The 15,188-nt window shown below is 34.6% G+C and overlaps 2 protein-coding genes and 1 pseudogene across 2 annotated transcripts; 2 read left to right on the top strand and 1 right to left on the bottom strand.

Moving 5' to 3' along the window:
- Window positions 1–2,727: 2,727 nt before the first annotated feature.
- Window positions 2,728–3,439, top strand: LOC106764386. The gene has a single exon (XM_014648674.2). The coding sequence runs from the start codon at window positions 3,025–3,027 to the stop codon at window positions 3,358–3,360; it is 336 nt and encodes a 111-aa protein (XP_014504160.1). The 5' UTR covers window positions 2,728–3,024; the 3' UTR covers window positions 3,361–3,439.
- A 938-nt stretch (window positions 3,440–4,377) lies between these two features.
- On the bottom strand, window positions 4,378–7,547 carry LOC106764211 (annotated as a pseudogene).
- Window positions 7,548–11,765: 4,218 nt separating this feature from the next.
- On the top strand, window positions 11,766–12,779 carry LOC106763565. The gene has a single exon (XM_014647736.1). It carries the CDS (start codon window positions 11,766–11,768, stop codon window positions 12,777–12,779), a length of 1,014 nt encoding a protein of 337 aa, XP_014503222.1.
- Window positions 12,780–15,188: the final 2,409 nt, after the last annotated feature.

Consider the following 15,188-nt stretch of genomic DNA (forward strand, 5'->3'; position numbering starts at 1 on the left):
TTATGTGGAGTTTGAAAAGAGAGGAAATTAAGTGTTTTGAATATTTTTGATAGTTGAAATAAAAGAGAAAAAGTGGAAAATTGAGAGATTGGGAAGATTTAGTAATTCTGTAAAATTAAAACTTATGGACCCACGTGGGGCCCACGTTGGTGGGAGAGTAATTTTATTCTTTTAGGAGCGTAAACTTATTAAGTTCAGAAGGGTGCCTCAATCAAGCTATTTAAAACAATTTTTGAGAATTTTTGGTTATATTGTTGGTCTACTTTTGGTTGGTTTTATATATATTTTTAAGAATATGTATGAGTTTGTGATTGAGCATGGTTGTTTTGTTGGTCTACATTTTTTGTTGGTTTATATATGTTATTGAGAATATGTATGAATTCCTTATTGAGCACATTTATTTTGTTTGGCCAAATTTTGGTCGATTTATACATGTTATTAAGAATATGTATGAGTTCTTGATTGAGCACGATTATTTTCTTTATTGGTGTTGTGTATGTAAACTATGTTATTTGCTTGTAATTTTGTCGGACGTGTGAGCATTTCGATATGATAATCAATTTTAGTCTCGTAAGAGAATAAAGATTCGAGTGTCACCTTTCCTTCTATGCGACGAGGTGGATGTCTCACCATCAGTGTTTTTACTCGTTAAGTCCTTAAGGAGTCAAGGGAGATATATCTAATGTTGCGATGGAGGATGACTTGGATCACCTGTTATTGAGAACAGGTTGTGATGACGAAAAGCAAGGAACAATTTGTCCACCAAAGGACAATCCAATTTTATTAAGAATAGGTTATGACGACAAAAAGACGAGGAGACAACATCCGTTTATGAAAGGCCTGTCTTGTTTGTGATGTTGTCGTTTGAGTCGAGATATGATGTTATGGCATGTTGGTCTGTCAGTAATGTGTTTATATTGTGTTATATAAATGATGTTATGGCTTGTTGGTCTATGTGTAATGTGTTATGTCGTGTTATATAATATGATATTTTTGGTAGCTCACTTTTGCATATTGTGGATGTGTTTTCCACTTGTAATGATCGTACGAGAGTACATGGTGTTGTAGATGAGACTAGATTGGAGTAGCTCAACGAGAGAGACAGGAAATAATAATTGTTGGATTTTTTATATTGATTTTATATGTTTATTTGATTTTTGTATTTTAAAAAGATAAGTATGTTTTATTTTGTTGTGGTGTACGAACATATGAAATGTTTATGTTTTACTTATGCGATTTTAATAAAAAGAAAAAAAAATTGGACAAGAACGTCTTATACAATTCAATCTCTACTATTAAAGGATTATACACGCAACATTCCAATAGGAGTGTTACAAGTACGGTAGGGTGGATAGCTAACAATCTCAATACAAAGTCTTGCAATGTTTTCATTATTTAGTGAGTTAAAATACTTTTATCAATGCACTAACCATTGTTTGATGCATAGTCCAATTTTGTTTTTTAGTGTTGCAGAAGGTAATTGTTTTTATAATCCTAACTTTGAAATCTTTGGTAACATCTCCAAAGGAATTTTGAATGGCGTCATAAGAAAAATACAAAAAGTCTCACAACTAGATGATCCATTTATTAAGTGTGTAAAAATTATTCTTTTGGATTGTATACATTTCTTTTGTTTTTGCGTTATTATTTAGTGGAATATCTCCAACTCTAACATAGCTTGAGTAATTTGAAAGTTTCGCTAAAATCAATTACATATTCCATTTAGAATTATTTTATTTTGTTTAAGTGATTACAAGATATCACAAAATATAATGAAATACAATGAAATATGTTTGTTGTTTTTGGATATTTGTATATGTTTATTATTTAATTTAGTTTGAGTGGATGTTCAATGAGAAGGGAATGTGAAGTATATGATATATTTGGGTAATTATCATACATTTTATTAAGTTTTAAAATCAATAATAAACACTAGTGAAAAAAGACTTTACTTGACACAATTTTAACCCAAAATGAATTTAAGCCTATGTAATGTTTTATTTATCTTCATCATCTGCAAGTGATGTGGCACTCCTAATTTTAATATACAAATATTGTGACACTCCCAATTTTATACCTGAATGTCTAATAAAAACACATGAATATATTTATAATATTAAAATCTTCCATCACTGTTGAACAAATTATCAAACGTGTCTTAAAAGTATTTGATCACAATTAAACTATCATAAAAAAAAAAAAAAAGAACTGTGAGAAAAGATTGTGTTAACTGATCTTTGATTATTAATGAAGGAATGGTCTGAATGCAGAAAGTGATAATAATAATAAGAATATAGAAGTTCATAATAAGGAGCCAGAACACAAGTAGGTGGCATGGGTTGGATACAAAAAGAGAAGAAGAATAAGCAAATAAGGTGTTGGTTTTCCAAAGCAGGAGCAAATGTGCACAAGAATTAGCCAACTAAGCTTCTGTGATGGGATTTAGCTGTATAGCTCATTTTGTGATCAAAATTTGGTCTGTGAGAGATATATGATATGTGGAAGCTGATTCTCTTCCATTATAATTAATCTTTTATCTCCATGTGGCCTCCATCAATGTCAAGTGGGCTTGGTGGCCCAGTGCCAGTTATTAACAACCCTTTTCTCAAACTTCTTTTCACTGCCTCCAGCTCCAAAGCGTGCCAAACAACTCCTACCCAATTACACAATTACTTTCATTTTTCCATTTCAAAACTTCCAATTTCAAATATGTGTGCACGCACTTGTAAATTGACCAAATTCTAAACCATACACACGCCTCATAAGTATTGGTCAAATCAAACATTTTGGTCACTGACTCCTACTCATTTCATTTATATTATACACTTTCCCAACCAACAAAACAATTCCCATTACCAAGTCTTTTCCAACTGGTCAAGGATTCCAAACACCAAAACACAAAACTCGATCAAACAACCTCTTCTTCCCTTCCAATATAAAATCCCCACTTTCAAATCAAACCAAAATCCACGTCTTCAAAAAACCACATACACACTGTTTTCGAATCCTTCTTCGGTAGGGAAAATGCAAGATACCCTTCAGCAACAAACCACAGAAAGTTCGGAACTTCCACCAAAGATGTCTTTTTCTGGACACAAGGTGGCTGATTTAAGTGATGGGCAGCATAAAGGTGGCTACTTGGCGGTGGTTCCACGTTCCAGACCGGCCTGCACCTGCACGAACCGGCCTGGTTCGGTTCGGTGCGCGCGTCACGGGTACATAGTGCCAGGGGAGAAGAAGAAACGTGTGGCGAGCAAAGAGATCCTGAGGAGAGCACTGACACCACCAAAACGTTTAGGACTTAGATGGTTGAATTTCAGACCAACCCCTAGTAGACTCTCTAACATGTCCATGGCATGATTTTCCTTTTTTTTCCCATTTTTTTCTTTGGATGTTTGTATAATCGAGTTTGACAATCCAATGAAATTAGATTATTCTATATTCTTTGTGAAGCTTCTGGTTTCAGTCTTTTTGCAGTTGAATGATCTGTTTTCAGATACTTGTCCGTTGAAAGCTGCAAATTTTGTGCATAAAACAAAAACTGGTGATGTTAAGTTAGACAAAACTTAAGCTATTGACATATGTGTGTACTATTGCTTTGTCTGATGATAGTTTTACATTCTGTGATTAATTCAGATGCTGTGCAATTAGGCTTTACTGTGTATCCTTCTCATGGTTGTTCTGATTCATTGACGGTAGACCCAACTGGGCAGTTTTCTTTATTCTCTTTGTCAAGATATGTTGTGGTAGCAAATAGTATAATAATATGTGATTTTGAGTTCTTCACAAGGCCAGATTTGTTCTGTATTCTTACCTTAAGCTTGTGATTTCCGAACAAGAGAAGAGTAAGAAAAGCATAGGAGATGAGAATCTTTTGATTACTGTTTTTAATTATGTTGCAAATTTACTTGGAAACCAGCATTTATTTAAGGTTAATTAACCTCATATGACAGACCGCCAAAACATATCACAGGATCAATTGAGTGACAAATGAGCATGTTCAATATAAAATATGATGTAGTTGGCCCATCTCCATGATGACATGAGTAATATTGAACATTTCTTGTTTCTATGTAGTTGGAGTTATGGCAGGCACCCAGTGGGTTCTCCATTGGCAGCTAGACCACTTCAAAATTCCTCATTTCCACCATATGAGCATTTATTTAGGGCATAGTAAACACCATAAATTGTTTGAACTCTTTTTCCAACATCTACACACAAGCCCTTTTTAAATAAATACCCAAATCAACTTCTAAAAGAAATAGTCACCTAATTTAGAAACCGTCAGACTTTTTATTAAAGAAAAGAAAATTGAAACATGGTAAACAGAAATGAGACAAAAAATTGAATTTTTTTTTCAATAACGAAAGTGCATTAACCAACAACAATTAAACTGATATGTTAAAAAGAAATTAATACTCTGCCGAAACATAATGATATGAACTGGAAATAAACTGTCTTTACTACAAAAAGTAGCAAAAAAAAAATCAATTTTCTGAAAAAATCGGACATTGCAGAACTTCTATGAGGCCTAACTATTCGTAATTGAGAATATACATGTCTTTTCCAATCCCAACTAACAACCGATTGTCAAATAACCGCATTCTAACAGCTACTATAAGCTTTGATTGGTTCACTTTGTAGTGGAATCATCAACAGGATGCCAGAATCTGTTGAAAAACCACATGGAATCAGCTGTAACAGCAACGTCATCTTCATTTCGGTGCCAGCTATAGTGAGCATGTGTTCTGTTCTTTATTTCGAAAATGGCATGCCCAAAACTTGCTTCCCTGTATGCAGAGTACTCGGGTTGTGGATTTGTCATGCTGCAGTGCAGAGAAAATACACACATAAGCGATCAAACTAAACCTCATATAGAATTGAATTAAGTCGTTAATGCAGTAAGAAAATTTCTGAAATGCTTACTTCAATGCTAAGCCTTCAATGTTCCCTCCATCACCAATGTTTATGTATACAGGAGCTGACAGGTCCTTCGTAGGTCCACATCGACCATTAACAAGGTTGTATTCAATGTTGGATATACGTTCCTGATGCAGAGTGCATAAAAATAATTGTGGTTAGAATATTCTGCGGCTTAATCATAAACTGCGTATGATTGTTCAATTTTTAGATTAAATGCATGTCATCTGATGAAAGGGGGCAACTTGTAGCACTTACACTTCGTTCATAGGCATGGACGTGACCAGCGAACACAACATCAACCTTGTACTTGACAAACCAAGACTCAAAAGCTACCCTCATGGTTTCCCCTTCCATGTAATGATAGCTGTTACTATTATACCATGGTGAATGCACAAGAACAATCAACCAAGGGGTCTTGCTTCTGTCAACCTTTTTTAGCTCTGCCTCAAGCCATTCACATTGAGGAGTATATTTACCTGCAAAAGGAAAATTACATTAGTGCAGAGAAGGTGTGAATATATGAAACATACAGGTAAAACTTGTACGTTATAAACACTACGCAAAACTTGAACATTAAAAGGTAATGTCAAGAGAAATCTTTTTAGACATGTCAAGAGAAAAGGGTGCTTAAAAAAGTTACCATATGCTGAATATGAAGCCAAAACTATTATGTGTGCCGAAGCTATCTTGACAGAATACCAAAAGGGTTCAGTACTTCCTGATGCCTTGTAAGGGACATGATAACGGTGGCGGAAAGGCTTGAAAGGTTCCGTTTCACCCTGAAAAGCATCATCAATTTTGGCCTTTAGGATTTGCTTCTGAACTAAAATTTGCACTTGGTAGAAGCAGCATAACATGGGAGTCATAATTTCTAATTTGAGGAACTACTTTGTGGATAAAATTAAATTCAAATAATCCCAACAAATAACTTACTGGAGTGCATTTAGGGGTAGATGTTTTGATTTAATGAAGTCTTAGGTCCTGAACTCATTACCTCATTTTATACAAAAAAAGAAAAAAAGTAGAAAACTTACAAGCTCAGGAGCATAGTCAATTTCGTGGTTCCCTGTAGCCCAAATCCAAGGTTGATAAGCATTATTTCTTTCTACGAATCTTCCCCATGTATCCCATCTAACATTGTCATGATTTGGATGATTATCTGCATAAGAGAGATCTCCCACAAATAACACAGCTTGTCCATTGTGAGGGTTTGATTCGTAGTGAGCAAGGGTCTTGTTTGAATCATAAGTTTGGCCTAGATCCCCTGCAAACAAAAGCTCCACCATGTAAAAATAAACCGACATCCTTAAACCTCGATGTATTAACATTATAGTTCACTAAAGTCTATGTAAAGCAAAGAAACGTTATAGTTTTGAGAGAACATAAGCTTACCAATGAGACCAAATGTAAAAGGCGTATCTGGGTGAACTTCGGGAGGGGTCATAAACCAAAATTGTCTTATTGTATGACCCATTCCAATCTCATAATAATATTTTTTGTTGAACTGAAAAAATGAAAAAGTTGAGTTAACAGTGGTACTCCTAAAACATGGTCAATTCAATGAACAAATATATCTATCTGGAATAACCATAATGATCTCTTACCTCTAACTCTCTAAGGGTGCAGTGATGAATAAAACCAGAGGAGTAATTAAAGAATCTATAGGTAACATGATGTCCTTTGGCTAACTCCTTCTTATGTGGCAAGTCTTCACTCCAATAACGTACTAAACTGTTTCCTCGTCCATGGTCACCCATGATACAATCATAGCTCTTCCCACCTGATCACCTATCGTTATATGAACCTGTAAAAGACAAAAACAAAATAGTTTGTCTTAAATCAAGCACATGAATCAATGCCACATGCACGGATGCCCAGTATGCACAATTTTCACTCAATCAACAAACTTTTAGAGTTGAACTAAATCAAAATCCAAATATTAATATGATATTTAAGTTTTTTTAAATATGTAACTGTTTATTATTTTTATAAAAAAATACTCAACCCAACTATAAGGGTCTAGTTGAACTAAAACAACTTAATCCTATATATACATACTAATTTGATTTAGTCCTACATGTTAAGTAGGATTTGAAAAAAATGGTACAAATAACATTGAAACATGTATAAATATAGACTGAAAAAGAAGAATAAGAGTCGATTTTGATAAATTTGAACTCAATAGAATCGAACCTCTTACTCGTGGACGAAACTGTATTTGAAAAAACATTTAAATTTAAGATTTTTCATTCACTTTCAACCAAAAACAAAACTAAAAACAATAAACGTGTGAGTCGTTTTTATCATGCAATGTTGATCTTGTTCAATTTTAACCTAATTTGAGATTGAAAATCCAAAGGTTTATCATATAAAAAAATGAGATGTAGGAACCAAATATATGAGATGTTAATAGATGGAAAAAAAGAGTACCTGCTGAGGAGCATTGTAACCCGGAGGAACAGCAAATACATCACTGTGAAGAGGCATGTCCTCAGCCCTATCGACCTTTCTGATGAAAGAACTTGTTTTGCCTCCATGACAAACCACAGCCAAACTGAGAAGGATCAAAACCAATGCTACTACACTCATTGTTGCAAAACAAGAGAAAGTCTTTCCACCCAACATATGAGGATGTCTGATTCTTCAACACGCTTTTTTCTCAGTTATTTATAGTAGAATAATAGATGTATTCAACACGTTTTTTTCTCAGTTATTTATGGTAGAATAATAGATATATAACAAAATTACTGGGTAGAAAAAAAGATTTAGTATTTTTTATCTTTAAAAAAATAGTTTTTATCTTTTTCCTATTCATTCAAAACAAAATAACGGAGAAGATTGTTTGAATATTCTTTTAGATGTACTTAAAATATTAATATTAATAATTTAAACAAAGATTTTGAAAATCAAATATATTTTTAAGATTATTAAAAAAAATGTGTATGAATGATGTCAATATAAAACAAATTTTAAGTATAAGATACTCAGTTAGTGAATAAATTATCTTTAAGAAAAACTTGAAAATGATTAGTATTAATGATTAATTTTAGTAATTTAAAAATATTTTGATATAACATATTAAATGTTAATTTTAATATAATTTTAAAAATTATATTTTTAACTGATTATTATTTTTGTTTGACAAATATAAATTGGTTTGGAATTTGGTTATGATCCAAATTCAAAGCTATGTTTCGAGTCATTTATTTATTTCTTTATGTTTATGAAAATGTTAAATTTTCAAATTTAACTAATAAACTTGAAATCACGGTTAGAAGAAGTGAAAATAATATATTTAACCGTAAAACTGTTTTTGTATAGCTTTAGTATATATATATATATATATAATATGCTTATCATCCAAAGATAACAACTATGAATCTTCCAAAAACATGTTTATCTTATTCAATAGTCCTATAAAATATTTTTAATTAAAAATATTAAAATTAAAGCTAATGAAATTTTCATCGCAAAATTAAATAATATTTACAAGAAACAAAAGCATATTATCATAAAATTAAAATAATTTTTCATTAAATCTCACTCATATAAACCCAAGATATAGATTTAAATTCAAAATCAGTTCGTTAAAAATGTTAAATTTAAAAAACAATCAAATAAAAAAAAACAGTTAAATTTAGATAATCGATTACTTGCATAATAAAATTGATAAAAATAATTATTTTAATTTTAATATCTTTTCATTCAAAGGATAAATTACAAAAACAATACCAAGAAAGAAATTTTTCTTTATATATATATATATATATATATATATATATATATATTTTGGTTCTTCATTTTTTTTTCAGAAAAATAAATAATAATGTATTCTTTTTATTAAATTTTTTTACGGTATTAAATAGTTTAGTAATAGTAATACGGTAATTTTAGGCATTAAAACTCTAATCTCCAGTCGAAAAAGTTTTCTCACCTCTTTAGAAGATTGATTTCATGAAAAACTTGATTAAAAAAACTATTTCTACAAAGATAATTTTTTTTTAAAAAAAAAAAAACTAACAATGAAAATTATAAAGCTAAAAGAAAATTACGTAGTAAATGTTTTCTGTTTTTATTCCTCATACATTATCATAAAAAGATATTTACTTGATGATTATTTTGAACTTGACATGTAAAGTTAGTGTCATGTGAATTTGACATAATTTAGAGTATGACTTTGACCACATGTTTTGAGATTTATTTCTTTAGAATGCATTGCGATCGGTGGAGATTAAAAGTTCTTAAATGGAATGTCAATGGTAACACATAATATAATAAAATATTATAATGATTAAGTCAAATGGAAACAAAAGTTTTACAAATAATCATTACAAAATATTACAAAAAGCTTTTCAAATTAAATATTCTCAATATGACCAATTGTAACTAATCAAAGCTATTTAAATATGTTAAGATTTAGTTTCTTTTTCATTAAGTATAACAAACTTGTTAAAATTGGTTGTGTAGAATATCAAATCTTATGAAACATTTAATGGCTATGATAAAAAAAAATAGTAATTATTTGTAACATATTTTTAGAAAATTTTATGTTATTTTTAAATTAAAAATATGATGTACAGTATTATAGTTAAGCTTCATTCTTCAACTTGTACACATTATTTCATATTTGAAATTGTACAAATTAACTTAAAGATTAATGGCACAATTACTTTATAGTTTTTATAATAAATCGTAAAGGGAAAAATGATAAAGGAACATAATAAATTATTATATATATATATATATATATATATATATATATATATATATATATATATATATATATATATATATTGGAATTATCTTAAATACTTATGTAAATTTTTATTACGATATAATCATTAACACGAAAAGAGCTTTTATGTTTATTATGAGTTACACTTAAATTAGAACAAATGTAAATTTATGTATGGTGTTAACCAACATACATAAATTCTTCACATAACTTTAAAAAAAATGCATAATCACTATAGTCATTATCATTTTTCTGCTTCCATTTTCACCCAATCACCATCATCTATGGGTAGCCTTTGTATACTCTATAGGCGGATGTGTATCATTTTTTTATTGTAACAAAATTCATTAAATTATAAAACAATTTTTATTACAAATAATTATAAAGATAAATAATTTGTATATTTTTTATTATATAAATAATTATTTTTCTTTAAAAAATAATTATAAAAATATAAAATTAGAAAATAAAATTTTATCATAAACAATTATTTGAATTGAAAGAAATGGTTACTAAAAGAAAAAATTAGAAAAAAGGTATAAAAAAAATAATCTCTTACTTCAACTTTTACTATAATATTTATGTATTTATTTAGATTTTTTTAATAAAAAATATACCTATCCAATATGTTGTTTAATGTTTTTATGTTTTTCTTTAAGTTTTTTTAATAAAAAATATATATATCCAATCCAACAAATATATTAAAAAGTACGATTTAACAATATCTATTTAATATTGTTGGCTTTAATTGACTAAATAATATTAATAAATAATTACTCTATGTTATCATAATATAATTAAATTTCACAAGTTTAATTATATGATATGCGAATATCTTAATTATATTTTATAACATATATTGATAAAATATATTATTAATCTAATTAAATAACATATTACTGTTATTATTATAAATGGTGAATGTTTATTTAAAAATATAAATTTATACTATTAAAATTTATTAAAGACTCATTGAGAGTTTTTAAATTTATTAAAAATTTATAACATAATTAAATCATTCTATAACTTAAGAGTATATGATTTGATGATTTCTCACTTGAAGGAAATGTCAATGTTTTGTTATAATATGTTTAAAACAGTAATGAAAAAGGAGGTGAAATAAATAGAAATGGAGATAAAGATGTTTTTCTTTTCCTTTCAATTTTAAATTTTTAGAGTTTAAAACAATAAAAAATTAAAACACGTTCATATTTATGGATGCAGCAGGTTTAGCTTTTCAAATAATCTTGTTTTCGTTGAAAACTGTTTTTCTTTGCCTCTTTTATGAACCAATGAGCTCAACTAAAGAATCATTTCACTCTGCTCTATCTGTATCCTAATTGTACGTAGTATATATCTGACGTTCGGTCTGCTAAATCGAGCGGCTAAGCTTATTAATTAAATGGGCCGAATTATCAGACTGATCTAGCTTTATTGGGCTCGAGGCCCATCATCTCGCAAATACGAATAAATGAACAATATCATATATCACGTACCAAATAATATCTCAATAAAGATATATCAGGTAAGTTTGTTTATATTTTATTCTGTTCTATTGATCTCATATCAATCGAAAGCCTATAAATAAAGAACTAAGGGCTCCAAACAAGATACGCTCACATTCTCTCACATTCGTACTCTCATAACTGACTGAGTATTATCGTAACTACGATAGCCCTCTCTCCATTCTAAGCATCAACTTGCTGAGGATTGAGGGTCTTCCATTACCGACATCTAACTTGATCGTCGGAGTGCCTTTACAGGTACCCCCTCTCTCGGGTGGAGATTGGGATTTGACGGACGGTTTGAAGAACGAACGGCGAAGGTATTTGAAGATCTCGCACCAGAAGGAAGCAGAATCACGTCATCAAGGTTAGTCCTTTCGGTCCCAGAAATTCCTACCGAAACATTTTGGCGCCCACCGTGGGGCCGAAAGTGAAGACTCCCTATGGTGACCACCAGAAGCATGGACGATATTGATCACAGAGAACTCATAAGGCAGCTCCAAACTCAACTGGAGGAACAAACCCAGATGATTCGCCAGCAATAGGAGGCACACCAGAAACTAGCTGAAGAGATTGCCCAACTCAAAGAAAAACGCCCGGAGATGACGGAAGACAACAACCGTACTGGCGGCCACAACGAGGGCCATAGGGACGGTCACAACGACGACCATAACAGCGACCATAACGACAGTCGCCATGATGACAGCGGTCGCCCTCCACGATCGCCTGAGCTACTACCTTTCACTGAAGTCGTTATGCAGGCTCTAATGCCCGATCGGCCTCCCCCGCAAATTGAAAAATTCGACGGAACAATAGACCCCGAACACCATCTCCGGAATTTCGTCGACTCCATGGCCTTCTACTCCAAAAGTGATCCAGTCAAGTGCACAGCTTTCTCCCTGTCCCTGAAAGGTGAAGCTCTAGAATGGTATTACACTCTTCCTCCCAATTCTATTGACAATTTTCATACTGTCACCACTCTATTCAAAAGGCAGTTTTCAGCCAACCGGAGGGAGAGGATGTCTGCCGCCGAACTCGTCAATCTCAAACAAGGGAGGGACGAGCCATTGAGAACATTCATGCGTAGATATTCTGAGGCGGCCAGAAGAGTGAAAGGTGTCACCCATGAATTCATCATCAACAACCTGCCCAACTGTCTAAAACCGGGACATGTTTCAGAAAGCCTGTACGCTAAATTACCGAAGACGATGGAGGAATTACAGGAAAAGATGGCCAAGTTCATTAAAATGGAAGATCAGATACACTACCGCAAGAAGCTTGAGGCCCCCATAACTGAAGCTAAACGCGAGGACCAACGACCGCATGATAAGGGTCGTAATCGAAAGCCTCTACGAGGAGGCCCTCCAGTTCCGCTCGGTCCCTGCTACGATCACTACGCACGCCTCACAGTTCTGAGGGAGAAAGTGTTCGAGAAAGCCCTCCAAACCAACCTGATCACCGTTCGCAGACGACACTCGCCCAGGGGTGCGGACGAATCCAAAACCTGTCGGTTTCATGACAACCGAGGGCACTCTACAGAAGGCTGTCAGAGCCTTAAGGATGAAATCGAAAGATTAATCTGTGCCGGATATCTACGGGAGTTTGTCAAAGTATAGATGAGTCAACGAGGGCGTTCGCCCAAGAAGACACGGAGAAGCCCTGAACGCCCACTACAAAAGACCGAACGCTCCCGAGAACGTTCAAGAAGCAGATCTAGAAGACGAGATACGACCCTGAGGGGCCGGATTGATACCATCTCTGGAGGTTTTGCCGGAGGCGGAGCCTCATCCTCAGCCCGCAAAAGACACTTGCGGAACTTGCGAAGCGTCCACACGATATCTCAAAATCCCTTATCAATGCCGGATATCACCTTTACCGATAGGGATTTTCACGCCCCGGACCCGGAACAGGATGATCCTATGGTTATTACCGCCCGAATAGCACAGTATGATGTGAGCAAAGTCCTGATAAACCAAGGGAGTTCGGTCAACATCCTATATTGGACAACTTTCCAAAAGATGGAGCTGACGGAGGATGCGATAACACCCTTTCATGAGCAGATCGTCGGATTCGCATGTAAGCGTGTAGACACCCGGGGATACCTCGACCTGAGGACCCGATTGGGCACCGACGACAAGGCCAGAGAACTCCGTGTGCGCTTCCTGCTGGTAGAAGCGAACACTTCATATAACGCTCTTTTAGGACGTCCCTGCCTGAACGCTTTCAGGGCAATCATGTCGACTCCTCATTTGGCGATGAAGTTCCCATCCGAAAGCGGGGTAATATGCACCGTTCGAGCATATCAGAAAACCGCCCGACAATGTTACACCGCTTCCTTGAAAGCCACAACTTATAAAAAAGAGAAATGGCCTGAAGCTATCCTGGTCGACCTGGACCCAAGGACCAACACAGACGATCGAATTCAACCCCAGGGAGAGATTAAACCGTTCGTCCTAGGGAAGAATGTTGAGCAAACCACCAATATAGGGGCCGATCTCACTCCAGTAGAAGAGAGCGACTTAACCGCATTACTGAAGTCCAATAACGAGCTCTTTGCGTGGAACGCCTCAGATATGCCAAGGATCCATCCCAGCGTTATCACGCACAAGCTATCCATATTTCGAGAAGCCCGACTGATAGCGCAAAAGAAGAGAAGGCTCGGCACCGAAAAAAGGATGGCCGTACAAAAGGAAGTGGACAAACTAGTCAATGCCGGATTCATCCGAGAGATAACGTACACCACTTGGTTGGCAAACGTGGTCATGGTGAAAAAGGCGAACGGTCAATGGCGAATGTGCATCGATTTTACTGATCTCAACAAAGCTTGTCCTAAGGACAACTATCCCGTTCCCAGCATTGATCGACTTGTGGATGGCGCCTCTGGGCACACAATCCTCAACTTTCTAGACGCATACTTCGGATACAACCAGATCCCGATGTATGCTCCAGACTGAGACAACACGGCTTTCATAACTGAACAAGCCAATTACTGCTACGAGGTAATGCCGTTTGGCCTGAAAAACGCAGGTGCAACTTATCAGCGCCTCATGGATAAAATCTTCCACAATCAAATCGGGCGGTGCATGGAGGTTTACGTAGACGACATGGTGGTAAGAAGTTGTTCCCATCAACAACACTTGAAGGATTTAGCTGAGGTCTTCCACCAACTCAAACAATACGGTTTGCATTTGAATCCGTCAAAGTGTATGTTCTGGGTGTCAGCCGGCAAATTCCTAGGCTTTATGTTGACAAGTCAAGGAATTGAGGCCAACCCCGACAAGTGTCGAGCAATCTTGGAGATGAGAAGTCCAACCAAATTGAAAGAGGTTCAATGCTTAGTCGAACGTCTCACCGCTTTATCACGGTTTATACCGAGACTCTCCGACCATATCAAACCGATACTTAACAATATGAAGAAAAATGTACCCCGACATTGGGATGATAATTGTGAGGCGGCCTTTTCTGCGATCAAGAATATACTGACCAATCCGCCTATTATGGCCCGTCCAACCGAAGGGTTCGACTTACAGCTGTATCTGTCCGCATCCAGCCATTCGATGAGTGCCGCCCTTATGCAAGAGGCACCAATCTTCAAGCTTATATATTTTGTTAGCAGAACCTTGCATGGGACCGAGGAACGATACTCTCAGGTGGAGAAGACAGCACTGGCCCTACTAACAGCGGCGAGACGGCTCCGACCATACTTTCAAAGCCACCAAGTTGTTATCCGAACGAACCATCTGATCGCCAGGATCCTCAGGAAACCAGATCTAGCGGGAAGGATGGTCTCCTGGTCTGTCGAGCTATCCGAATTTGGGTTACGCTTCGAACCACAAGGCTCCATCAAGGGCCAGCACTTGGCCGACTTCGCAGCAGAACTACCCCTAACGGTGGAACCTTCCGTATGGAATTTAAACATAGACGGATCCTCAGACAAAAGAGGAGGAGGAGCCGATATTTTACTGGAGGGACCGAACGGTATATTAGTTGAGCAAGCAATCTCCTTCACATTTCAGCTCAGTAAT

Source organism: Vigna radiata, chromosome 6, assembly GCF_000741045.1.
Source record: "Vigna radiata var. radiata cultivar VC1973A chromosome 6, Vradiata_ver6, whole genome shotgun sequence".
Classification (NCBI taxonomy): domain Eukaryota; kingdom Viridiplantae; phylum Streptophyta; class Magnoliopsida; order Fabales; family Fabaceae; genus Vigna; species Vigna radiata.

Excerpts from the sequence above, each read along its gene's own strand:
- LOC106764386 (XM_014648674.2), top strand. The coding sequence starts at position 3,025 with ATGCAAGATACCCTTCAGCAACAAACCACAGAAAGTTCGGAACTTCCA.
- LOC106763565 (XM_014647736.1), top strand. The coding sequence starts at position 11,766 with ATGACGGAAGACAACAACCGTACTGGCGGCCACAACGAGGGCCATAGG.